At 37.6% G+C, this 26,541-nt stretch overlaps 1 protein-coding gene across 4 annotated transcripts in view; it reads right to left on the bottom strand.

Moving 5' to 3' along the window:
• Positions 1 to 26,515, bottom strand: part of UPF2 (UPF2 regulator of nonsense mediated mRNA decay) — a 52,498-nt gene extending 25,983 nt beyond the window's left edge. Inside the window, exons 1-11 of one of the 4 annotated variants that reach the window (XM_005526056.3) lie at positions 26,381 to 26,515; positions 21,220 to 21,599; positions 18,879 to 19,658; positions 14,918 to 15,078; positions 13,671 to 13,868; positions 12,323 to 12,472; positions 11,816 to 11,919; positions 11,409 to 11,494; positions 4,949 to 5,057; positions 3,653 to 3,766; positions 2,290 to 2,406 (exon numbers count right to left, since the gene is read on the bottom strand). In XM_005526056.3, the coding sequence (XP_005526113.1) occupies positions 2,290 to 2,406; positions 3,653 to 3,766; positions 4,949 to 5,057; positions 11,409 to 11,494; positions 11,816 to 11,919; positions 12,323 to 12,472; positions 13,671 to 13,868; positions 14,918 to 15,078; positions 18,879 to 19,658; positions 21,220 to 21,581 (2,181 nt within the window). In that variant the 5' untranslated portion in view covers positions 21,582 to 21,599; positions 26,381 to 26,515. Of the gene's footprint in view, positions 1 to 2,289; positions 2,407 to 3,652; positions 3,767 to 4,948; positions 5,058 to 11,408; positions 11,495 to 11,815; positions 11,920 to 12,322; positions 12,473 to 13,670; positions 13,869 to 14,917; positions 15,079 to 18,878; positions 19,659 to 21,219; positions 21,600 to 22,666; positions 22,964 to 24,251; positions 24,407 to 25,784; positions 26,067 to 26,380 lie in introns of those variants that run through there. The other 3 variants (XM_014255205.2, XM_088055062.1, XM_014255206.2) reach the window with 3 other exon arrangements.
• Positions 26,516 to 26,541: the final 26 nt, after the last annotated feature.

The raw sequence follows: 26,541 nt of genomic DNA, 5'->3' as shown, positions 1-26,541 counted from the left end.
CGCACCACCAGTAAAGAGCAGTCACATCAAGAAGGAAGCTGCCATGTAGCTTAAGTTCTGTATATTTACCAACACAAGTGATCTGGCCCTAAAGCTTAAGACAATTGTCTAAATTAAATGATTAAAAATGCATTAGGAAGCATTTAATACCAGAATTTCAAATATTCTTTCAGCAAGGCCACAATAGTATAATACAAGAATTTGGCATTTTAACTTGATTATGCTACAGAAACATAGATCAAGATGATGTTGATCTTCCTTTCAAATCTCCAATTTGAAAAATCCAATTCAAGCAATTCATTTATCAACTGATCAATCCTACAGCAAATCTAGTTTTACATCAGTATTTTAAATTACACAAAGGACACTGAATTTGAAAGATTTGCCAAGAGGACCATTACTAGAAATAAACATTGCCCTAATAAAAGAAGAATCTTTAAATAATTTTCAAAACATGAAGTAGCTCCACAAAATCAGGATATGATCACTAAATGGTTCTCTAGAATAAGTAACTTAGTGCCACTAAATTTGCGACGCCCTTATAGAACACTTTACTTCTCAATAAGTAATTTTTCCTTAATTACTTTTTAAATCCATTCTTAACTATGACTTTCTTCTACACCAGGACAAAGCAACATTGTCTTTAATAGGAGACACATGGCCTATTTGGAATCTTATTACAAAATACATCGTCAGCAGTAAAGATTAAGACCAATAATTATTTAGAGGATCAACAAGCCTTAATTCTACCCAAAAGAGTATATCAGCTTTACAGTCACTTAGATTTTTACCATAAGATTGTTATCAGCTTCCTTTAGGAGAAATTTTTTCCACAGTTCACACTAACTTGTATGGACCATAAGACTATGATCCAATTTGTATAAGACTATTTAAGTCAAAATTAATCTCTGTAGGCTTTTTACAGGATTCTTAGAAGATGCAGCTATTAAGATGAATGCAGAATACAAATCTATTTATCCTATTTTACATCTTAATAAATATATTCCAAACTTATTCGCCATCTTCCACCTTCTCCTGGTTCCTCAATGCATAAGAAAAGACTACTTATCCAAAACCTCGTGAGGCTTTAAGCTTCAGTGATTCAAACAGTGTTTGTGGTTTGTCTTGCACTTCACAGTTAAGCCATGTTTAGCATTCATCCAGCAGACTCCAGCAATCCAGCTAACAGTCAGTATTTTTGTAGTGCACAACACTAAAAGCAGTCAGTTACTGCTAACAGTTAAAACCCAGCTCTGGTGTAAGTATTTAATTTTTTCCTCACTTCTAAAATTTTTATTGACTACCAGAAAGTGATAGCAATGAGGAAATGTCTTTTAAACATAATAGAACGGGGTTTTCAAGGGAAAATTACTTGATTATGGAAAGGAAGATATTGCACAATACAACACATCAGCTGGCAAACCTTTAGAAAATTGAGATTTAAACCTTTCAAGATACAAAGTACACTGCTACAAAAAACAAGAGCCAAGGAACTTGCAGTTAATTTGCTCATCTCTTTCCTCTCATGACTGTACCACCTCAACAGATGTTCTGACATTCAAAGAAGTTCAGAAAAAAAACCAGTATTTTGTGGAAAAGAAATCGTACAACAGTATACCAAAGTACACAACTCCATTAACTAGAGCATAAGAGAGATTACTGGTTTAAGAAAAGGTGAATCTATCTTTGAAGGTCTTCTTCAACCATGTCTGATTCAGGCTCTTGCCTTGGACACAGAGTTTTAGGACTGTCTCCCAAGTCAGATAATATATTATTCAGCTCTTTTTATTTTTTATTCAGCTCTTTTTATTTTTAAGTCTTTGCCAGTACTTCTCCAGACTGACAGACTGCAATTCTAATCTTCTTTCCCAATCTCTACTTCTAAAACTGCTTCTCTTAGTGACTTCATAAACTTTTCTTTTCACATTTAGAACTCCAGATCATTATACAGCGCACAGAAACCACCTCTTGCACAAATGTCTTCACTTCCAGTTGAAATCATGTCTGGTTCCATTTACTACTATTTTTCTCCCAAAGACTATTTCAGGCATGTTCAAGTACAGCTGCAATATTCTTGCAACCGCATCCTCTGGGGTTGCCCTGACTCTGAATACTAGTAGTGCAAAACCAATAGCTTTTTACTTCAGAAACGGAATTCTTTTTTTTTACATTTTTTTTCAAAATGTAAATTTTTTTAGGTCAACTGGAGTTCTCAAGAATAGTTTCAAAAATAATTGCTTTAAGTCAGGCCATGACACCTCCCCCATAAGAAAGCAAGTTTTCTCTTACCAAAAGAACACTGGTTCTTAAGTGAGATTCTGGTGATCTGAAGAGGAATCTTCCACAGGTTTCCAGCAAGGTACAAGCCATTTCAATATGATGATGAGAGAAGTCTGACAGAAGCATCTAGTATATATTTATACAAAAGTACAGCTTGTTAAACATCTTTTTCAGCTCCAGAAAACATTAAGTTATATCTACCAGACTGAAAACTATGCTAGTGTTCTAAATTCTTTACAGAATAAATGCAAGTGGATCTCACTGATCAGATGTGAGGATTGGCAAGGCCCTGGCACAGGTTGCCCAGAGAATCTGGATGCCCCATCCCTGGAAGTGTTCAATGCCTGGTTGGATGGAGCTCTGAGCAACCAGGTCTAGGAGGAAGACAGGGGGTTGGAACCTGATGATCTTTAAGGTCCCATCCAACCCAAACCATTCTATGAATATTCAAAAGATTAATCTCATTTTAAAACTCTCATAAGAACAGTCTATAGACCCCAAATTTAGGCTTCAGAAGAAAAGGATGTTTTGAAAGACCAGCATAAAAACTCCACCCAAACTACCCATTACTGCACAAGGGCACAGTAACCTCAGAGGACACCTAACAGCACTGTTATAAGTTAAGCAATAACTGTAATTAATACAGCATTGCATTTTACAGCATTTTACAGACAAAAGAAGTGAAATGATGAGTGATTATGATTTCTTTAGGAATTCAGTTTGATATCTAACAAGTCAATGAATAGAAAGTATTCACACAGTAAGTGATGTTAAGCTGTGAGTCTCAAGCATCTTTTATCAAAGGCACTTTTATTTTTTAAAACCTATTTTTAATTTGGGACTTGACATCAAGGTTTGAATGTTTATCAGCATGCAAAGTGAGATGATGTGCCTAGAGATCAATGCCTTCCAGAGATGTTTTGTTCCTCAACAAACAAAAGCACCTGCTAAAATGGCATAAAAGCCACACCTTGCATTGCATCACTGAAATGCTTTTTGCCTCCAGTACTTCTCTCTTACTGTTATTGCCTCCACAAAAACATTAATTGAAATCAACATAATGGAAGTTTTGCAATGTACAGCAGATTAATAAGTACCAATGTCTGCCATACTTAAAAAGAAAATGATGAGCAGTTTGGTTGTAAAAGTATGTAGAAGAAATGTAGAAGTTTATTTTAATATGTTCCTCCCATTATAAGACGTAAAACATTCTAACCTCTATAGCAGCTATAAAAGTCTCCTCATACACAGCAGCCAAAGACACCAGGGTTTAAAACATCCCATGTAACATCAGCAGCAGGTAAGTGAAGGGGAATAGGATGGGGACACATTTTCAACATACACAGGAATACAGGACTATCAAAACACCAACCTTTAAACAGTGGAGAGTATCATTTTTGGAGAACATCTTAAACTTGGTAAGCTCACCAATAAATCTCACAGTTTTATTCTTTGTTTCAATGTTGATCTGGTCCTTTTTTCTTACCTAAAAAACAATGAAAAAATTGATTGCAGACCCTCAAAAATACCAAATTCTTCTAAATTACTTTTATCTGAACATGCACAAAATACACTTGGGAATTCAGCAGTGTTTGGTATTGGCTTGGTTCCTCAAGCTCCACCTTGACTTCTCACTGGGTTTCCTAAAACTCTCCCTACAACCTTGTTTCTTCAGAAGATTTTCTGTTCTTCTCCCCATCTCCCCACCCCCCAAAACAATTCATTCCTCTAACATACCTACAGCCATAGATCCTCCTCCTTTGCCACAGTGAAGCAGTGATAAAATATTTTAGATTCTGTATTTTCAGAATCAGTAAGAAGTCTCTACATGAATAGGACCACTTGTACTGTCCTCAAAGAAATATGTAACACTGATGGCTTTTTCAAGTCAGATTTAGTAACGTGCAGACTTTTAAAATTACTGACATTCAGCAAAATTTAGGAACAAAACACAAATATGTATCTACATCTAAACATAATCCGCAAAACAGAAAACTGCATTTCCCCAGCAGAAAGAGGTTTTTCTGATAAAGTTAACATAGTTAAGATTCAAGTAAGTCTGAGAAATTTATACACATTTCTAATGTCAATATTAGAAAAAAATTTGAAACCTGTGCCACAAAACTCAGAAAAATAGCGAGGGAATCATCACTGTGCACCACAATAATTTTGATTACAACACTTAAAATGAAGGAAACAACACGGGAAAGTACATTTATGTGGAAAATTTTGATAGATGAAAATTGTAAAATCTATTTTGAATTAAATACTGAATGATAATAGTAATCACTACAATAGTAGCCTTGTTGTGGGAAATGTTAGAATAGGTCAGGTCTCATTTTAAAAGCAAGCTATTAATTTACAGAAAATTCTTAACACAGATGAAGCAGAGTTTCTAATTTTTGTAACATCTGCAGTAACTGTTGTATAGCTCATTTATATAAATATGTGAGCATATATGGAAAGCTGTAAAAACTTCTCCTCTACAAGGACTTAAAAAGTTACAAAAATTTCTCTTCTTTTTTCTAGAACTGCTGAGCTGACAGAAGAATATTCACTGAGTTTTAGAAGTAGTATCTACATAACACAAAATGGGTTTTCCTCATAAGGATTACCTATGAGATTGGTTAACCTGGTTTTAGTAAAAAACTAAATCACTAAAACATACATGGAACCTGAAATCCCCTTTCAGCATGGAACAGAGATCCTCTGCTACATCAGACATACAGGGATGCAATGTGGCAACCAGTCTTGCATAAAATGGTAGCAAATCCAATCTGCAAACAAAGGAGAGGATAAAACAATCAATTCATAGACAAAAATGCATTTATGTCTACAAATATGGGTACCATTTTACTTGTGAAAAGAATCAATGCACTGACAGAACTACACACATGCAATTTTTCTGGCCCACTTCAGAATGCAATATCATTTAAAAATAATACAAGAAAGTAAACCACCATAACGTGTTGGAATACTTCATAGTTAACTTCCTTTTTGACTCCTACCATAGATAAAATGCTGAATACCATCAACTACAGAATTTGACCTTCAATAAATTACCAAAGAGAAAGAAAATTCAGATCCATCTCAACATGCAAAAAAAAAGGTTCTTCCAGACAAGCCCATGGGCTATGGCACAGTATTAATATTCTTTCTGAAAAGCAGCAGACAGAACTAGGAAGATAGATAACTTTACTTTTAAGGTGGCAAACTTCTAAATGAATGTAGCGGTTATTACATAAAACAAAGCTGAGAAGATCTGATACGGCCACCCTTTTCCCAAAAACTCTGCTAGTACTCCCACAAATGGTAATATTTTCAAGTTTTCTATAGAATTTCCTTATTTCCTTCTCTCTTGCCTTAATTACATTCCTTCACACCCATTTCCTTTGCACATTTATGCTAACCAGCTGTGTATATATCAATTTTAAATGCAGAGAAACCAACCGTACTCTGAGGCCTCATAATATCATGTAAGCTAATAATACCAAGCTGAAGAAAGTATTTTCATTTTATTTTCAGAATCCTAAGTTAATGCAGTAAACAGATGAACTCTAGAACAAGCCAAAGTAAGTGGAGAGGAACATCCTAAATCTGCATGCTTCTAATGAGAAATTGCCTGTAAGGGAAAAATGCATCTTGAGTTTACACTTTATGAAGGCTTAAGGTTTTCCCTACTGCTCAGGAAAGGAAAAGAAAAAGAAAAAATACGCTGACAAAAATAATCCAAAGGCACAGTTGATACACAGAACTTGTCCTGGCACAAAGCATCAAGACAAAAACACCAAAACAAAGCCATCACAACTGCCTCCTTTCTCCTTTCTGCCTCTACATCACTGGAGCCCATTTCTAAGACATTTAATACCCACTTACAGAAAAAGAGACAATTATGTATTAAAATTGTGGGTTAGAAGCAGCAGAATATACTCCCCCCAAAAAAGCATAACCAGCCAGCCTCCTGACAACACAAAAGATTCCTGGTGAAACATTGTGGGTACCTCAGTTACCTATTGAACAGTTTTTATCTCTTTTGTTAATCAATAACTGAAGCAGTATTTACATTTTTTGAACTTGTTGGAACACACAGTCAAGGCTGACTACCCACAGCAAATTACTACCATGTTATTAAGCATTTAGCCATTAACTTTGAGAGCAGTGAAAGTCTCACTACTTCACACACACCCACAAAAGCTAAACTAAAAGAGGACTGTAGCGGAACTAAGGTGTGTTTAACATACAGGGGATTCCTGTATGGCAACTATTTTAAGATAAATTTAATTAATTAATTTTTAAGATAAATAAGTTTTATTCTGGTCTCAACAAATGCCAGCCTGCTGAGAGCTAATAATTTCATCTCTGTAAACTGAGTATACCTGGGGGAAAAATAGACTTAGAGCACATTGTTGTTATTCCCTTGCAGGACACAAAAGGTTTCTTCATGGGGAAGCATACTAGAACTGGGTATTTCTAAATAGGTGAAATATAGTAAGGAAAAGCCTTGGGTTAATTATACTGAAATTGGCAATCAGAGATTGAGTTATTTCCCTCTCAGGGGAGACAAAAGTTCAGGTTCAGCAGCAGAAACACTCCAGTATCAGTGGCACCATCTACTGGTATATGCAGTGCTTTGTTCCTTCCAAAATATTTCTTTCTCTTGAGAAGGGGGGAAAGAACTTAACTAAATCCCCACAAACCCCACAGTATTGTTATCTCTTCCCGCTCTTCTGATTATGAAGCAAGATCTGGCATCAGGAATGAGTCAGTCACTCTCTGAAGTCCATGTTAAGCACCCTGAATATTCACCACCACAGTAAAAAGCACCTCCTCTGACCACTGTCATTTAGATCACATACCATGGACTGATATCTAGTCAGCTCTGGATCTCAGGCCCACGAGCAACATGTCAGTGTAATATCTAAGAACATATATTTTTTCTAACATTTCAAATGTCAGTTTATTTTAAAAAGCCCAAACAAGCAAAACCAATCATAAACCAACTTACAGAAAAACTTTTTAAAGTCCTAATCGCAATCTCTCCAAAATGGATGCATCCAAAATTTTATGCCCAGGAAGAGTGAAGGGGGCATTTTGTACATTTCCTAATTTCTGTGATTCTACAAGACTGCTTAAAGACTGAAACAATGGAGCCAGAACTCCTGCCTCACAAGCATAATCAAAATGGATAAAAGCAGTGCATTCACAGGGCCTGAACAAGTACCAAGTGCCACCCACACTGCTCAGTGGGAAGAGAAGGATGATGTGGAATTGGAATGTTAGCAGGGAAGCACTTTTGGCTTTTATTTCTTCATCAGGACATAAAACTCCTTGATCTCAAGCACATCCTTCAATTTTACCCTCAACTGAAACAGGCCACTGAAACACTGGTAAGTCAAGTTCAACTGAACAAAAAGGACCTTGGTACAGAGAAGTCTCAGGATAAAAAGCTCACAGTAAATACAGTGGAGGCTTGCAGCTTTTGAGTTAAAATGTGCACAACTATTTAACACTTAGGAAGCAGCTAACTTCTAAATTAAGAACAACCAAAAATAACACTAAAAACCTCCACATGAACAACTGATCTCTTACTGCAGGTAAACTTGCAACTTCACCATAGATAGGAACATCAAAAAATATCATAAACCACAACAGTCCCTATATCCTACTTAACATTTTTCTAGAATTGTTTAGAATTTAAAGTCTAAGAATAGTTTTCAGACTTCTCATATTAAAGTAAAAGAAAATAATTTATAGAATTGCAGTATTCTGGTAAACCTAAATAATTCTGTGTATAGGAAGACAGTTCAGTTAGACAGCAAAGAACCACAGAAAAGTCCTAAAGCTCTGAGCAGTATGGGTTAAATCACTGTCTGCAGCCTTGGATTAAAAGGCTAATATTTAGTTTTAAATCAATTCTCCAATGCAAATGTGAAAGCCACTCGTATACTGGCATTGAAAAATCCTTTTAAAAGGCCTTCTGTTCTGTCGGGTTGGAGGTTCAAATCACAGCTGAAAATGTAAATGTGATCCATTCATCAGTATTCAACAGAGCAGGGCAAAGATGTATTCTAACACTGATTTACAGTGAGTTGAGGAAGAAACGGCCTTTTTTGTCAAATTAAGTTTTCTGTCCTGAAGAATCTTCATTTGTCCCAATCTATCCAACCCTAGTGGTAGCAAGAAAGCTCCCTGGCAACACTACATAATGACTTTGATTTCACAGTGTCCATTTTACACCACAAACAAAAAAAAAACAGTTTTACACTTTCTTGATGCAACTGTTGTGCCTGCACATTTCCCAGAAGTGATCTCAGGAAAAGAAAGAAAACTTATTCTATCATTGAAATAGCTCATTATGGCTGCAAATAAAGCAGCTAAACTTAAATAGCATTAACTGATATGCCTGGAAACTAAATGCTTTTGGAAAACATACTGCTTAATTTATCTGCATCCTCAAGGACACTGCTCCTCTGAAGCTTTCACAAAACACCCTCCCCAAAAACATTAGCACAACAAACACTCTTCTCCCACAGTATCCCAGAGAGATATTGCAAAAATTCCTGGATTAGTGAAAACAAGTATGTGACAATAATGGAAAGTAAAACCATATCATTACAGCTCAGTGAAGTGATACACAGAGCAAAATCATCATTACTGCACAGTATACAAAGCCTCCAAGCAATGTGTTAGAGAATATATAGAATTTCCTGTATCAGAAAGAATTATGAATGTTGATTTGAAGACACAGCAGAACTGCCCTTTTACCAGTTGCAGCAATACAGTTTACTTAAATATTGGGATAGGTTCTCCTTTCAAACTGTCTGCATCTATAAGCAGTTCAGCTGGTATTTACATTCCAAATGCTTGTGTTCAGAACAAGCAGGTCTGTCAACATCCTGTTTCTCCAGCTGAGTGGTCCAGAGACGGGGTCACCAAAGCAGACACATAAACACAACTGAACTTAAGATCTTAAAAGAATCAAGATAACTCAAGTATTCACTAGTCAAGTAGGTCCCACTGCAGATAGCAGGAAAAGGAATTAAAAAAGAATTATATATCAAATTTTAATGCTTCTTAGTATTAGGAAAAATTCGTATTTATAACTAAAGACCAGCAGTGAGAGGATCAGCTGAGTCATTCATTTCAATGTTAGTTCCAACTACTGGAGACCAGAACCATCACAAAAGTAACAGCTCCTTGAGGCAACCCCACCATCTATCCTGCTCTGGTGAGTTCTATCAGAAAAGTTAATATTTTTTAAATTATTATTACTTTTAATACAAATCTGTAGGGCAATGGAATTACCACTGGGAAGACAACAGATGGCAATGAGGAAACTATGTGTGCTTCTAGGAGTTTCTTAATTCTGTTCATAGTACAGCCTGATCAGAGACATTTTTTAACAGTGCAATATATCAGGAATTTAACTTCTGCTTTCATGCCATCTATGAAATCACACTGCTGAATTTACAAGCCTTATCATGCTGTTCCTGTATGAAAGTACCTCCTTTTGCTGTGCACATCTGCAAGTTCCTCCAGATCACTGTCACCTAGCACAATTTAGCAGATTATGCAAAGAGAATAAAGGATTTTCCAAGAGGTTCCAAAAGTTAATAAGCAATTTCAGCAATCTGGAACCTACAGCACCAGGAAACAATACAGGGCAGTGGTACAAACATTACTGTATGGAAAGTTCTCTATTATGGCAGAGCTGAAGACGTTAAGTCTAAGTGCTCCTGCTGATTAACATTGCTGCAGATGCTCTAAGCTATGAAAAAGAAATTCTTCTCACATTGTGCTTTGATGCATTTCATTGATTACCAGCAGGCTGATGAACAGAAATATTACTTTATCTACAACCGTCATTTGGGCTGAAGAGCACCTTTTTCCATCTAACACAGAAGATCATCAGTTGTCAGCCTTCTCTGCCATTAATTCACATTAGGCACAATCAGGCCTCTGTCAAAGTCTCCAAACACTGAGGCCAAACCCGTGAGTTTTAGAGGCAAGAATACACATGAGAATGAAAGATTATCTGCACTGTTTCACCGTGGAGTCAGGTTAATGCCTCAGTCAGCAAACAAACCATTGGTTTTCACACAGCAAGGGAACAGGGTTATTAGCACAGCAGATGCTTATTATAAATGGGATGTAGAAATAGGCTAAATTAACCTTTAAATTAAGGTTGAAAACACAGCACAAGCAGTGATTAAACTTTAGGAAAACAAAGCACCAAAGTCTGTTAATTCAAAGCCAGTCTACACATGTGTTGAGACAAAACAGAAACTCAAGCTATGTTTTTCCCCCCAGTGTTAAAAGGTAATGGAATCAAAGCAGTGTAAACTCTTAACAAGAATTCCAAGATGAGCATGTTCACTTTAAATTAAATGCAGCATCGAAACAGCTTATTTTGAGAAACAGGGCAAGGTGAAGCAAGTAAAGCAACTTCTTCATAATTTCACCTCAGTGAAATTAAGGCTCAAGTTTACCAGAGATCAGCAAAATAAATGATTCCTCCAATCAATTCAATGTTTTTATTTGAATATTTAAAACCATTTTTGGAAGCAGGGCTCTTCCTGTAAGTGCAGGAAATCTGCTTACACAGAGGCAAGGAGAAAGCAAGAGCTTTACACAGGCAGATGTACACAGACAAAAGGAGCCAGGCTCAAAGTGGCTGGCCTAGAATTGGCTGTTGCAGAAGGCACAAGGCTATTATAATGGCCATGTACTGCATCAGAATTATGATATCACAAGAAATCCTTCTTCCAAACTATGCTCTAACTGTCCACAGGCTCTAACACAAAAAACAAGTCGTCCTGCATGAAATAAATCTTCCCTTTTTGGTATCAGGAAGGTTTTGCTGTTATTTTCATAGTTTGAAAAAAAAAGGTAATGAAAAGAGAACTGCTGTAAACACCAAATATCAAGAAAAAAAAATCCTTACTAAAATCCTTAATTTTTGACAAAATATCATGGTGTGGATCACTGATTCTAAATATTCCTTTGTGCACTCCGAAAGTGCACATGAGAAATAAACAAATGGAATATACACTGGTTTTAAAAATACATGCACATGCTAAATTAAATAATAAATGGGTGGATCCAGCTTGGTCCCCTTCCATTCTTACCTTTGTCTAGGAACTATGAAAAGTGCTCGTACCAGTTTTCTTCTGTTGGCTTTTGTATTCATATTCATGCAAAAATCCATTGCTGCCTATAAAGAGGAAAGTTAATGCAATACTCCACTTTAATGCAGTGGTTTTTCAAGAAAGCAATAGAAACTGGTGTTTCAACATGGCTTTTACAGAGTTATTCCTATTACATGCAACTGCTTTAAAAATAACCATAAAGAAAAATCTTCAGTTTTGGCTAGAACTGGCATAGTTAGAAAACACGTCCACTGAGAGGAATACTGACTGATTACAAAATTAATTCAGCTACTGTCAGACTCCAAAGCTTGAAATCTTTATTTCCTATCTATTTGATCTAGCATTATGGCTTTTAAGAGGGCAAAAACCTGAAACTATGACTGTACCTTGTCTATGAGGTCTCTGTTGACACAATTTGGAAGCTGCTGAAGAAAAGCATCTACTATGAGTTTTAAATGAGATCCAGTACTGGCTTCTTCATCCTCTTGTTCTAACAGAGGGAAATAAACAAACAGCAGACATCTTTAAGCTATGAAATACAATCATTTATGAACACATTCCCCAAACAGTGCATTTGCAATGTTTAGTTAAGTATTCCTCTTTGTAGTCACTTTTCAGGCAACTGCCTTTATATTTGCTTACTTTTAAAAGCTATGTGAAAGAATTGGCAATTTTCACTGCATAAACATCTGTAAAATAATTTTCACTTCTATCTGAATGACTTATTACAAAAATATTTATCACAGTCCTAGCAATTTCTAGCTACTAGTTTCATAAATAAACAAACAAATAAATAAATTCCCCTGAATGAACTCTACAAATCCACAAACTAAAACAATTGAGTTAAAAAAAAAATCAGGAAGAAATAGAATTCTTAAATCAATTCTTTTTACCTTGCTCATCAAGAAGCTTCTTTGTAAGATCTTCTGCCTCATCTCCACAGTCCAACTCCAGCGCATCATCATTAATATCCAGGTTCTCCAGCTCCAATTCCAGATCCTCATTCCCAGCTGCTTCCTTATTATCTTTGGCATCTTTTGAATCTATTTACAAGTTAAGTAGAAATATCAAATAAATACTAAGAAATTGTTAAATATACACAGTCATTATTGGAATACAGGAAGACTAATGCTGCTAAACCTACATCTCTTTAATGTCTTAATGGAAAACCTTTTACACAGATGTAGAAAAAAAAGGAAAATGCAGAAATAAATATTATTAGTTTCCTTGAACATGATATCTCAATCTGATAAGGATTCAGAAAAGAATAGCTAGTATTTTTCTTGGACCACAGCACTGGTTCAACACTGAGCATTTTTCCAAGAGACTACTATGTACAGAATTCTACTGTTTTTTCAGACCTCCTTCCAATTGCATTTGCAGTCTATGCTTCATTTAAAAAAAATAAATTTCAAGGCAGATAACCTTATTAAAATTCTAAAATTTTTCAAAGCTGAGTGTGACAACTTCTAAACATTGCACATCATATGGAAATATAGACTCACAAACAAGTAACATGTTTAGAATCACAGACAAAATTAGTCTGGAATGGACTTTGGTGCTATCTCCAGTTCAAACTTATGGTCAAAATGGATGAATACCACTTACACCAGATTTCTCAGGTATTTTTCCAGTTATTTTAAAATAGTAAGACAGAGATTCCGGTCTCTCTGGGCAAGCTGCTCCAATATCCAAAAATCCTTACAAGGAAATATCAGAATTCTCCACACATGCATCTTCTGTTACACTTAGAGCCAGGGATGGTGACTTTTTATCCCACTGTACCTGAAGTCTGCACATGCCTGGTTGTGAACTGAGAGCTGTGTCAGAAGTGAGGAACCACCCAGGCCTTTTAATCTAGTGAAATTTTATGCTGACAGAGTCACCTACCATTAATAATTTAATAAGAAAATAACAGTGAAAAAAACCCCTAACACCAACATCTGCAAAAAAGGGAAAATTCTTCCCATTTCTCAGAGGAAAGTTGGTATTTATTCACACTGGTTAGCCTCCAATTACTTGAAATTTACAATTCTAACAATATTAAAATGCATTTAATTTTTTTCTTCCTTAATAACCAGATATAATCCCTATCCCTAGTTTAATCCCTAAAAATTTATCCAAACTGGTATACTGTCCTGATTGCAACAAATTATTTCATCACAGACTCGTTACTTCCATCAAGTTTGTTTATCTGTTGGACAAGATATGTTGAAGAAAACAGTCATCTAAGCATCCTACCTCTTGATTCATCTTTGCTGGAATCCTTGTTCTGGGAATATTTTTCATTATCTTTAAACAAAATTGCTGGCACAAAAGCCTTCAAATCAACGAGATTCTCATAGAAGTTTCTAGCATCTTCATCTTCCCAGATACCCCCCTCCAGGTCATATTCTCCAGGCTTTCCTGGTGTGAAAATATCAATACCAGGTCCATGTTCTGCCAAAACAGTGAAATCATAAGAAAGTTATTTACACAAATTTATAATCTTCTATGGGGAGGCACCTTAGAGATTAAGAGTCCTTTTAGGAAAGCATTAAACTATTTATTACTAACTCTGTTTTCACCTAAATATTTCAATGCATACTTTAAAAGTGTTTTTAACAATTCAATATTAGTATTAGACACATCAAGAAATTATCCTAAAATCGTAAATTTCATTTTGATTGAAAATACAGACAGAATCAGAGGAAGTAAAATCAAGAAAAACAAAGCAGCACAATATGTGGTATTATAAAGTTGCAACAGATTTTGATAACATTAGCATTAAAAGTAATCACTTCGAGTATGATGTACCCCACTGGGTTTTAGGAATAAAGTTTAAAAAGAACAACTTAATATTTAGAGGCATTCAAGAAACACCACCTTTTTAAGTTCAAGATAATTTAAGGCAAAAGATACTCATGATTTCAACATCTCAACTAATCTTAAAGTTTAGATTTAAAGGCATCGAAAGCTGCACTTTGCTAAGGAGGCAAGACAGCCACACTTAGTGGCTTACCTGGCTTAACAGTATGTTCCTGCTCATAACATCATGACCCAAAATATATTTCAAATGTATTTTTTAACAGTATCAGCTTTTAAAATTCTGACAATTTTTAAACACTAAAAACGGCATAATAATAAAGAAAAGGATCAGGTTAAAATTTTTTTTAATTTTCCATTTATTACTCTATCTCCAGAAAAAAACCTAAAGAGATATTACTTAGGTTTCCAAAACTACACAGAATATATAACATGTTTATATATTTATATATATATTATATGTAATGAATATATAATGGTTACATATTAGGCATAATATTAGGCATGATTACTTTAATTAAAAACATAAAAGTATTATTCATTAGCTGATATCCTTCAGGGGCAAAGCCTAAATGAAATGAAACCAGCAGAAAGAATACATTGGTAACAGGGTTTGGTTAGTTTTCCCACCACATTCAAGCCAAACCCAGGGTTCTGTTGACCTACTTTAGAATCTGGCTTACCCTCAGGGGTTGGTTTCTCTTGGGGAAGGTCAGGCATGTTCTCATCCAAAAGATCAGCCAGAGACTGAGAATTTGCCAACAGCTTCTGATATGACATTGCAAATTCCTCATATTGCTTGTGTCGATCTTCACTCAACTCTCCTTTGGAGTGGAGAATGCGTCTACAAAAACCAAACTTACAGTAAGACCACCTTTTTCTTTAAAATATATTTGAGCTATGCCAAACCATTAGGAATTCCTCTGAGCAAAGCTAACCTGCCCTCTTTGAGTGAACTGTAACAATTCTCATTAGACTGCAATAGCAAACATCTAAGTGACACAATTATTTTTCCAAACTGCTCTGAATTTCCAACTTCGATCCCACTGAGGACAGTACAGTCACAGAAGCTCTAGCTTCCATCTCCAAAGAGAAAGGCCCATTTACTCTTTGCCATGATTAGGCTGCAATAGTCCTAAAAATACTTACATAGTAAAATAAAATACTAAACTTTATGAACAAGCTAGATAGAAGTTGCTTTCCACCTGTAACAATCCACTTCCGTGTTGTTTAAATGATTATACATGAGCTATTATCACCAGGAGTGTCAAAAAATTTGCAAGCAGCCCACCAACTTTCCAACAGACCAAGTTATTTCAAGGCTATCAGTCCAAATTATGAGCAGTTACATTTGTTTCTTCAGTTGCTCTTTATTTTCTTTTACAAAACTATTCATACTTGTTTCAAATAATAATTTTTAAAATTGAAATCTGTTGTCAGCTAATCACTGCTTATAAGTGCTGGAACCACTGACCATGCACCCTGCATTGAGATGAAAGCATCAGAAGTCTGAAAAAAGGTGCAAATGCCACAATTCCCAAAGCAGGTTGTATCATTAAATTATCACCTGTAGGATTCCATTACCATTAGGCTTTTATTATGCAATAGGCAAACACTCACAGTCTTGCCAAAAGACATTTTGTGGCATAAGTATTCTGAAATATTGAAGGCAATGTAAGTTGAGGGATATCAGTCTTCTTGTTCCAGGTTAATTGTAAAACAAGTCTTCTTTGTACACATTCACAGGGTGAGCAGCCAAATTCCCTACTCTGCTCAGAACCAGAAGTGGACACAGGTGTCTGGCTAGAGAGCAAGAAGCATTAATGCTGGCAAAAGTACTATTTCTCTGACAAAAACCAATTATTTAACATGTATTGCCTGTTCCTGCAAAGTAGAGCAAAGAAAAATTAACAAATTAAATAACCACTGACTATTTGTGAAGTGCAATAGTTCAGTTTGGATTCAGGAAACACATTAAGTGACAATTCATAGCTTTTCCATGAAGACTGCTGTCCATTGCATACATATTTTAAACCAGCAGCTTTGAAACTGTGCTATTCTTAAAAAACAAAAAAAGCAAAGTGTTGTAAAAACAGTACAAGACTTTCAGTTCTCAATTTCAGTTCCAAGAAGACAAGTGTTAATAAATCCAAAGAAGCTAAAGCAAATGAAGCAAACTTTAAAAAGCATGGTTCACCTCTGAGTACAATTACAAGTACAGCACACTGTACTTGTCTTACTATATGTCTCTTCAAAGCACAGGGCAAGATCAACACATCTTAAAAACATCCTTAATTTAGACAAAAGAAGATTCTTCCATAGCTTACACTTATTTCTGAAAACTCTCTCCAGAATTTGGTAATCAAGGTGTTTCCTTCCAATGACACAGCCTGACAAGTTCTGTTGTGCCTTCAGCTGTGTAACCAAATGATCACCAGGTTCTCTGTTGTCTATATTAAAGTCAAAGTGTAAATCAAGGTACCTTTCCCAACTACCCACTTAACCAGCAACACTTGAGTCTGCTTTAATTTTATATAAATGATTCCACAGGTAACACAGCACTAAAGTACTGTTAATTTGGCACAGTAATTTTAAATTAATTCAACCAAATTGTACAGCTTAAATTATTTCACATTCTCCTCACAGAGATACATTTATGGGTTATTTACCTGACAAAACATCATAACCTAAACATGTGATGCATTTCATGCACAAAAGGGAACAGTTCACTCCCTATTCACTTCATTGATTGTGGAGTAACACTGTGAATAAAAACTAGAGCAAAATGGATCAATTTTTAATACACGGAGAACTGCTTTAGCCAATAGGTTACTGGGGTTTTTTCTAAAAAAAACTGAAACCAACCCAACCAAACAAAAACACCTCAAAAAAACTACCACCCACAAAAAATATTCAAAACCAAGTAAGAAATCAACTGCACAATCACTTTTCCAAAATCCACAGTTTAGGAAGATTTCTATAATACTCACTGACTTCTTACTTTGCACTATCTAGTGCATCTGTCTTGCTCTCCTCATGCCTTGCACTTCCATAGCAAGGAAATGCAACAAATCTGTTACAGATGTTGTATACAAATAAAATCTGGCAGGAAAGTTTTTTGATATCTTATTTAACAAAACTTATTTTAACTCCTTAGAAAAAATTGAGGAATGAACACCTTGAAGTTCAGAGAGAGAAATAACAAGAGTTCTCTTAATCCAGTGATAAATGATAGCTCTCCACATTTCTTCCCCAAAACAAAGCTTTGCAACCAAGTTCACAGGGATAATTCAGACAAGGTGTTCAAAGAGGTCCCTTATCTGCCCTCATCAGATTTATTCAAAGCAGGCTCGGTGATGAGGTCAGACCAGGCTGCTCAGGCTCTGTTCAGTCATTTTTATCCAGTTGTACAAGTAAATATTATATTTTTCTCTCTCCCAGATAATTTACATTCTTTCTGTTTCTTGGTTTCTTAACATATTTTATACCTCTCAGAAACTTTTTTCACTCTATTTTCTTTACAGACTTTGTATACAGACTTTATAACACCCACTCATTGAAACGCCAGCCAGAACCAATGTGCCCAGAACCAATAATAATGGTGAAAGCATAAAGGTTCATATTCATTCACTTTGAAAAAAATACACCTAAGTCAATAATGCACTTTGAACTAGTATGGTAGTAGAAATAACAGTACCTCAAAAATCAGTTTATAATCCTGTGAAATTCAACACTTGGCTGAGGCCAGATAGGACTGCAGCACAAAAGCCACCAGCACAATGGATTCTTGCTTTGGAAACATAAAAGTTTAATGCGTTCCAAGCATACATTTGGCTCTGGATGGATGTCCAGACTTTTAGCTGAAATATATGTCTATACACAGTATAGAACACAGTAACGTGTTCATTTCTATCTGCCTGGAATGCTTCCAGAAGAAATTAGGAATGACTGTTTAAAGACTAGCAGTTGGGTTTAGGCTGGCTCCAATAATGAGAATTCAGGATGCTCTAAAGCAAACAATTATTAAACAATGTGAACATAGCAGAAATAAAATGATTCAAATCTCAAGGTCTGCATAAACATACCCTGCAATATTAGTACTACATATAAATATTTCAAAGCACTTTTATCAAATTTTCTATGTCCTCCAACATTTTAATACATTTATTTTATACCTATTTGTCCACCTTGGAGCGTAATAGATACCTTCTTCATTTAACCTATTTTTTCCTTCATCCTGATACACTAAAAAAAAGTAAACAAGCCAAAGCAATTGTGGCATATGCTTCGTTAGATACATGTGGGTGGAAAGGGAGAAATGAGATTGTGCCAACTGGAAAAGGACAGTACCAGCTGGGAAAGCAGCATTGCTCGCATGCTGATAAGGAAATGGCACCAAACAGTGTAAAGAGAATTACAGCTAAAGGTCAACCACCCTTTCCTTTAAAAGATATTCAGAGTCTGTTTTGTCTCTGCTTTTCAAGTACTCAGAACAAATTTAGAACTTTTTTTTAGAAACATTGCAGAACACACAGCTTCTACACACTGCTAACAGATTTTGTTCATAAATACTGCAAAAAATCTAGGCATTTCATAAATAAACTAATTTTTACTCATAAGCAAAAAGCAACATTCAATTGTCACCTGTTTTGTCTTTCAATATTTTGTAGCTCCCTGTGGTCCCTTTTCAGGTGTTTGGTCAAAGATGTAAAGTATTCCTTCAACAAATTCTGGAAGGGCTGTTGTTTCTCTGGGCTAATTATCTCACTAGGAGGAAAGCTCAAGTTAAACTTCTCTGCAACAGTTTTTACTTTCCTTGGTACCAAACCAGCAATGTCATCTCCACAGTGCCGACAAAAGCTGATAACCACAGAAACATGAGTGTGGGATTCTCGATCAGCGTTAATAATATTTTTAAGCTGCTCATAGATTAAAGACAAACCTTCCTTGTCAGTGAAAATCCCAACTATTGTCAATTCTGCAATGAAACGCAAATCAGTTCTTAACTTGGTAATGTTGGGAGTCTTCTCTTCTTTCCTTGCTTCAAAATGTTTTTTCCAAGCCTGAAGTAATGAAGGAGCAAAATCAGCGTATCGCTGGTGAAAGAGGGAACACAAGTGCACAGCGCAGTTCACGTCTGATATTTTCAGTTTGGCCTCCACAATAGAAGCCACTGCTTCTGCAATGTATTTGCTTAAATTCAAGCTATTAAAGTCATGGGACAAGGAGTCCCTTTGTTGCTCTGTAATGGTTTTTAGCTTCTTAACAAAAGCTGTGTTCTTCTTCAGACTGGAGTCCAGTCTGCTGAAGAAGTTCTCCTCCGGACGGCTCTCTGGTGCGTTCTGGTTTTTGCTGCGGAGCTCTTTTCTTGCCTGATGGCGCTCCCAAGCCTCCTGATGGAGCTGATGTGCTTCTTCTTTCTCCCTGTGCAACATAAAAATTAGTCATTTTTGTTATGGAACCTTAATCTCAGGGTATCAGTTCAAAGGAAAAAAGGTCACAGTTGGAAAACCAGTTCTAACACAATTTCACCTTACTGTCTTCTTAAATAGCTACTAAGCTAATCCTAGAAAGCTAAAGCCTCTGCTTCAGAAACTCCGTTTAATTTTTGTGTTGCAAAGGGCAAGTACTACTTCTTACAAAACAAAATTTCTCAAATATTTCTACGTAGAACACATTAATCCCAACAGACTTCAAAAACATAAACATGAAACTCCATTTACTACAGATGGAGATGAAGTTCTGACAGAAGAGGAAACAGCCTCTCAACAGGTTACTGTATTACACATTTAAGGAAAATCTTTTATTGCCAGACTACTGAAACTACACAGAAAATTTGGAATAGGTGAAATATATCTGCCCCAGCTAGAACTTGGCAATGGCATTGCCTCAGTCTTAAAAGTGAAATATTTCAGACCTCAGAATGGCCAGAACCTCAGCTTTACTGGTCTAAAGATGCCACCTTCAACACTGTACTACCACTAAGAAAAGTGCCATCCAGGCATCAGTTGTCTGTGACTGATTAAAAGAAATTACATTTTTCACATCAGATTTGCTCCTGTTATGGATGGTCTGCAGACCTGTCAAGAGTCTCTATTCCTAATTTTTGAACAATAGCACTTCATTTTAAATGCATCTCTGCTTCTCTATTTTTCTGGTTTCGGCTGGGACAGAGTTAATTTTCTTCGGAGTATCCTGTATGGGTATGTGTTTGGATTTGTGCTGGAATCAGTGCTGATAACACAGGGGTGTTTTTACTACCGCTGGGATCGGCTTACACATAGTCAAGGCCTTTTCTGCTCCTCACCCCACCCCACCAAGGAGGAGTCTGGGGCTGCACAAGGAGCTGGGAGGGAACACAGCCAGAACAGCTGACCCCAACTGACACAAGGGATATCCCAGTCCATATGACATCATGGTCAACACGTAAATCTGGGGGAACAAGGAAGGGGAGGGATGATTGGAGTGATGGCATTTGTCTTCCCAAGTCACTGTTAAATTTGATGGAGCCCTGCTGTCCTGTGGATTGGTGGGGAAGCGGGGAATGAATTCCTTGTTTTGGCTTGCTTGCCTGCACAGTTTCTGCTTTACCCTTGAGGTGTCTTTATGTCAACCCATGAGATCTCTCACTTTTACTCTTCTGATTCTCTTCCCCATCCTGTTCAGGGGAGGGAGTGGCTGTGTGGGGCTGATGTCAGCTGGGGTTAAATCACATTTACTCAAGCATAACTGTGCTCTCCGTGGTTATTGCATGCAGAACACTATCAAATCCCCATAACAGAGACCTACGTAACAGAAGTTACAAGTGAAAACTCAAAACCTCTCAGAAGTCATAAAGCACAACCAGACAGGCACATAAAATTGATAACACTACACGCAACTTATTAAAAGTAACTCCAACATTTCATCTCTTATGACTCTGATCACAGTCCTGATAACATAACTCCAGCATTTGGCACAATTAAACCTTTAAAAGATAACTTACTTCAGCTGAGCAGCTTCTTCTTCTTGTTTCTTTTTCTCTTCCTCCTCTTGTTTCTTTTTCTCCTCTTCTTCAAGTTTCTTTTTTTCTTCTTCTTCTTTCTTCTTTTGCTCCTCTTCTGCCTTTACTTTATCCTCTTCTTTCTTCTTCCGCTCCTTGTCTTCCTTCTTTCTTTTATCCTCTTCCATTTTTTTCTTTTTATCTTCAGGAATTTTTAAGGTCTCCCTCTTCATGCCAACCTTCACATCTTCTTTTGGTTTCTCCCTGGTGCTCACTGGTCGCCTTTCACCAAATTCTTTTTCTTTGTTATTTAACTGAGATTCTTTTTCTTCCATATTTGCTGGCTTTTTGCGCTCAGCTGGCATTGTGTTACCCAGGCAAACCTGCAGAACCACAGGAAAACAAGTACTTTTCAATTGCTGTTGATATTTCATCATTTTTCACAGCCCACCCATATTCACTTAACTCACAAGTCTGTGACTCATCAGAATAAAGATTTACGTTTTCTTGAACTAAGGAATGGACCTGACAGGTAAAAACTAATCATTTTATAAGCGTGTTGTTCTGCAAAGTTGTCCTCATCATGAATTGTGAATAAAAGTACCTTGCTACAACTCAAGGAATATAAGATCTTGAACATAAACAAGTCCATCTGAAAAAAACAAATAATTAAAGACTGATGAAAACAGAGTACCCCAAACTTAAAAATAAGTGTATGCTTGATTCATCAGCATGCATCTGCACCTCATTGACCTTTCTACACATCTCCTAAGAATACTCCCCCTTCCACTACCACTACTTAGGATTGTAGGATAATGCAGGTTAGACGTGACCTCAAGTAATTCAACCTCCTGCTCAAAGCAGGGTCAGTAATGAGTTCAAACAAGAGTTCCAGTTTCAAGGAAAGAAACTGCATAACCCCTCTCGCCAACCTGCTCCAATGCTTGATTATCCTCATTGTGAAAAGGCATCAACTAGCTTCCTTCTTTTCTCACCCCTCCCCAGATTTCTCCAGCGTCTCAGCACAAGTAGCAGCTGAAGAGCGAGCAGTGCTGACTAAGCTGTACGCACAAACCTCCCTGCCAGCAGAGCAAACAGAAATAGTATCAGAAAGGCTACAATTATCAAGAATTATCAAAGGCTACAATTTCTCTCTCCTTTTATTCAACCAACACTTTTTTAAGAGCTTTAGCCTCTTTGGGTTTTCCAGCCCTCTAAGCTTTGCTTTCATTTGGCTAAGGACACAAAAGGTAACGCATACTGAACACAAAAGGGTAAAATCACAGGACAGTTTTGATTAGGATGAAACTGTGACGAGCACCTAGTTCAGCCAGTGCTCCAAGGAGATCCAAGCAGATCAGAGGCGTGGCAAAGGCTTTAGTATCTACAGGAAGAGAGAAGCAATGGTCCTCTCTGGGGACACTGAGAAAAAGCTTCCCCAAATACCAACCTGGAAATTGCCATGCCCCGTACTGTGTTTGTTTCTTTTCATCCTATCCCTGCACAGCTTTGAGAAGAGGCCAGCTTCATCTTCACTATGCTCTCCCATTAGGTTTCTTAAGACAGTAATTTCATGATTTTCTCCTCTCTTCTTACAGATCAAGAACCCCATTCTCTCTGTTTCTCTTCAGATATCATGTCCTCCCTGTGCTCTTGGTGATCTTCCAACAGTGTGTCAATGCCTTTCTTGGGAACAGAGAACCCACACCTGGATGTGATAAGTAGTGAACAGAGAGGGGAGACTCACCCCCTTCAGCCTTACGGTTAACTCCTGGTCCTACAGCCTAGAATGCAAGGGCATTCTGCTGACTCATGTCAGGGTCAGGTGGGCCAGGCAGGACCACGAGGCAATTAGAACCATCTAGGCTTTTACTTCAGGCTAAATTAATTTCTTAAAACTAAAAATAATTTTCACATATTCACGTTTCAAGTTAAATGCATGTATAAGTGGACCGATATGACACCACTGCATGTGATGCCTTCTGCACACATCATTTTATTAGTAACACCAGTTTCATTCCCAATGGCCACCCCGCCTTTCTAACATTTTACTCTGGATGATGAAAATAGGCTCGATTCACCAATTCCCCGCATCTATTTAGAGTGGATAATGAGACACTTGCATTCCAATCTACTAGAATGCTTCTAGTATTAACTATTTTGGAGTATGTTTATAAATAAGACTTCACAATAAAGAAGATACGTTTCTTAATAAACATTGTACGTTCCCTCTGCCATCTCCCAAACAATAAAATGACAGATTCATATACTATCTATCTCACTCAGATGAAACCCCGTATTACAATATTTAAGGTGCTAGTCCAGGGCTTCTGAAAAAAAAATGGTCTGCAAAAATTTACAGTATCAGTATTCATATCTGGGCAGTGACAACTTACCAGTGGGGAACCTTTTCATGACTTGGCTTCTGGCAGCAACTGGCAATAGCACCAACAGAGACTGATACTGATTTATGGAAATCAAATCAGCATTGCTTAAACAAGCAGTAGCACATTTGGCTCCCTAATGCATGTCTACAACCATAAAATTTCAGATCTCAATATCTCAAAACTACTCAGAACCACTGAATTCCAAAAACACTGATCTTAAAACAGTATTATTATGAAATCAGAACTTAACTGAAGAGGGAAGGGGTTGCCTATATTTAAAGAAATGATGGAACCGTATGTCACAATTCCAATACTCTGAACAAAATATCCAGCTAGATATGTAACTTTTAACAACAAGGTCATTTACCACAATCATTACAGTACTTGAGCTCTTGCTAAATTTAGGAACTCTGAATTCTGTTTTAAAAATGCATCTGATGTTTGCTTGTATAAAAGCAAACCAGAGAAGATGGGATAAAAAGAAAAGGGATGGAGCATAATTGGTCACATTATGGTTTTGACCAAAAGGGCAGTATTATCCATTTTTTCCCAGTGAACACTGGAGTCCAAAAAGCCCCCAAAAATCTCATTTACAGTAAGTTTCTGTTCTGTATTCCAGAACAGGTATGTTGCAATACTTCTCACTACCTTCTATGTGTACAGCTTCTTATCTCCCAAACCTTTCCGATGGCTTTGCCAGCTCGTTTGTGGCGACACCAAATGCCCCAGGGCAGGAGGAGGCGGTGCGGCCGCTGCCTCCAAGCTACACCCGGGCTGATGCGGCGCGGAGCTCCACCCGGGCTGATGCGGCGCAGACCCAGGCTGAGCTCCCAGCCGGCGCAGAGCCCCCATGACCGGCAGAGTAGAGCTGTCCCACAAGCAACTTTCCCAAAAGCTGTGGGAAGCAGGGAAAAATGGAAACAGCTGGCTCACCTGGGCCTCATTTCCATAGGAAACCAGGCTGAAGATGGCATGGAAACATTGAGAGAAACTTTTTTCTATTTAATATCTCACATTTACATGAATGTACTGATGAAAAGGCATAATAATGACATGAACTCCATAAGCCAACAGATGAGACAAATCAGTACTCACACTGGAAAATTATGAAGGACAGAGAAAACAGAGACAAGACAAACATCCCTATGCCTTTGGACTCTTAGCACCCCATTTCTGTAGTGGCACATGATTTAACACTCCTTCTCAGTTTCAGCACATACAGATAATATGTTTTTAGAGGGAACTATTTCACCTAATTTTTCAATATTTGACATACATTGACTCATTTACAGTTAAGTCAATTTTTATTGTACTTAAGTTCCTATTTTTTTTAAAAAAATATAATATTTTTTTCATAATAATAATCAAATAATAATCAAATTCTAATTTCTTGGAATTTGAAAGAATGGTACTGGGTTCATGATACTCTGAGCTCAGAAACTTAATAGTCTTGAAATACAGAATTAACATTTAAGAAAAAACATCTCTGTATTTACTCTTGAGGAAAGCAGAGAGTAATATACGGTATTCTACTTTGAATCTACTCACAGTTCAGAATAAAAGAACAAACATCAACATTTGGCCCTCAAAGCAATCCTCTCAAGTCAATAACAACAGTCTGCTCTCAAAACCTGCAGTAACATGATCCAGAATCCCCATCCCTGCAAACACAAGTACGAGGGAAGGAAATACAGTTCTATTAAACTAAGTACAATGAGATTTTTCACTAGAAGTTAAATGGATTACATAAACAGTCTTTTCTGCAACTAATCTATTACAAAAGAGATATGGGAGATAAGGAATGTAGGCAAGATGTCCCACCTCTGACTGGCTGAAAAATCCCAAAGAGCAACAAATTCCTCCATCACTAGCAATCATACCATTAGAAGGTTCCAAGTTTCAAGAACTGAAATGCAGTTAAAGTTCTCTTAATGCAAGGTAAGGTGCATAAGAAAAATACCCAGGTGAATGAGGAGAAAATAAACTTACAGGTTATGGAAGATGAGACACAGCACACAGGAAAGAAAAACGTAATGCAGAGAGAGAGAAATCCCCCACACAGTGGCACAGAAGGTTCACAGCATCACAGAGTATCCTGACTTGGAAAGAACCCACAAGGATCATCAAAGTCCAACTACTGGCACTCTACAGGGCTTCCCAAGAGTCCTGAGATGCATGTACCTGAGAGCATTGTTCAAACGCTTCTTAGGTTCAGACAGATTTGGTGCTGTGACCACTTCCCTGGGGAGCCTGTTCCAATGCCCAGCCACCCTCTAGGTGAGGAGCCTTTTCCCGATATCCCACCTAAACCTCCCCAAACACAACTTCAGGCCACTGACACATCTTCTGGCAGGCCTGCCGAACAGCCGGGCACTTTTACTTTCGCTTCTACACCTCTCGGGGAGAATGTTTTGCTGCCAGACTTGCAGGAACGCGCTTTCCACCACGAAACAGAGGCCTATAGACAAGGCACTAAATATAAAAAGACTCCTTCGCTACCACCCCAATCCCCGCTCGCAGCTCTCCCGCAGACCGGGCCCTTTCCCGGATACGACCCGCAGCTCGGGAACAGCAGCTTCCTGTTCTCTCCGGCCTCCCTCTCCCCGAGCTCTCAGGCACCGCGACCCGAGCCTTCCCTATCCGAGCCCCACGGCCCCTCTGCCTCCGGGACCCCCCTCCCCCTGCCAGGCCCCTGTGTCCTCCTCCCGCCGTCCCCGAGACCCCTTCCTCACACACACCCCGGCACCGCCCTCCCGTCCCGTCGGTGCCCGCGGTACCTGTACCCGGTGCCGACATGGGCCCGCCCGGCGCCACCGCCGCCGCCGCCTCCTTCTCCTCCTCCGCCCCTCCGAGGTCCCCGAGCGCTTCTCCCCTCACGGCGGCCAGGCCTCCGCCGCGCTGCCCGACCCGCAGCGCAGCCCCGACCGAGCCCGCCGCG

Source organism: Pseudopodoces humilis, chromosome 5 (genome assembly GCF_049639895.1).
Source record: "Pseudopodoces humilis isolate 2021_Gansu_Grassland_sample_001 chromosome 5, ASM4963989v1, whole genome shotgun sequence".
Classification (NCBI taxonomy): Eukaryota; Metazoa; Chordata; class Aves; order Passeriformes; family Paridae; genus Pseudopodoces; species Pseudopodoces humilis.
This window is presented reverse-complemented; position numbering and strand designations above follow the sequence as displayed.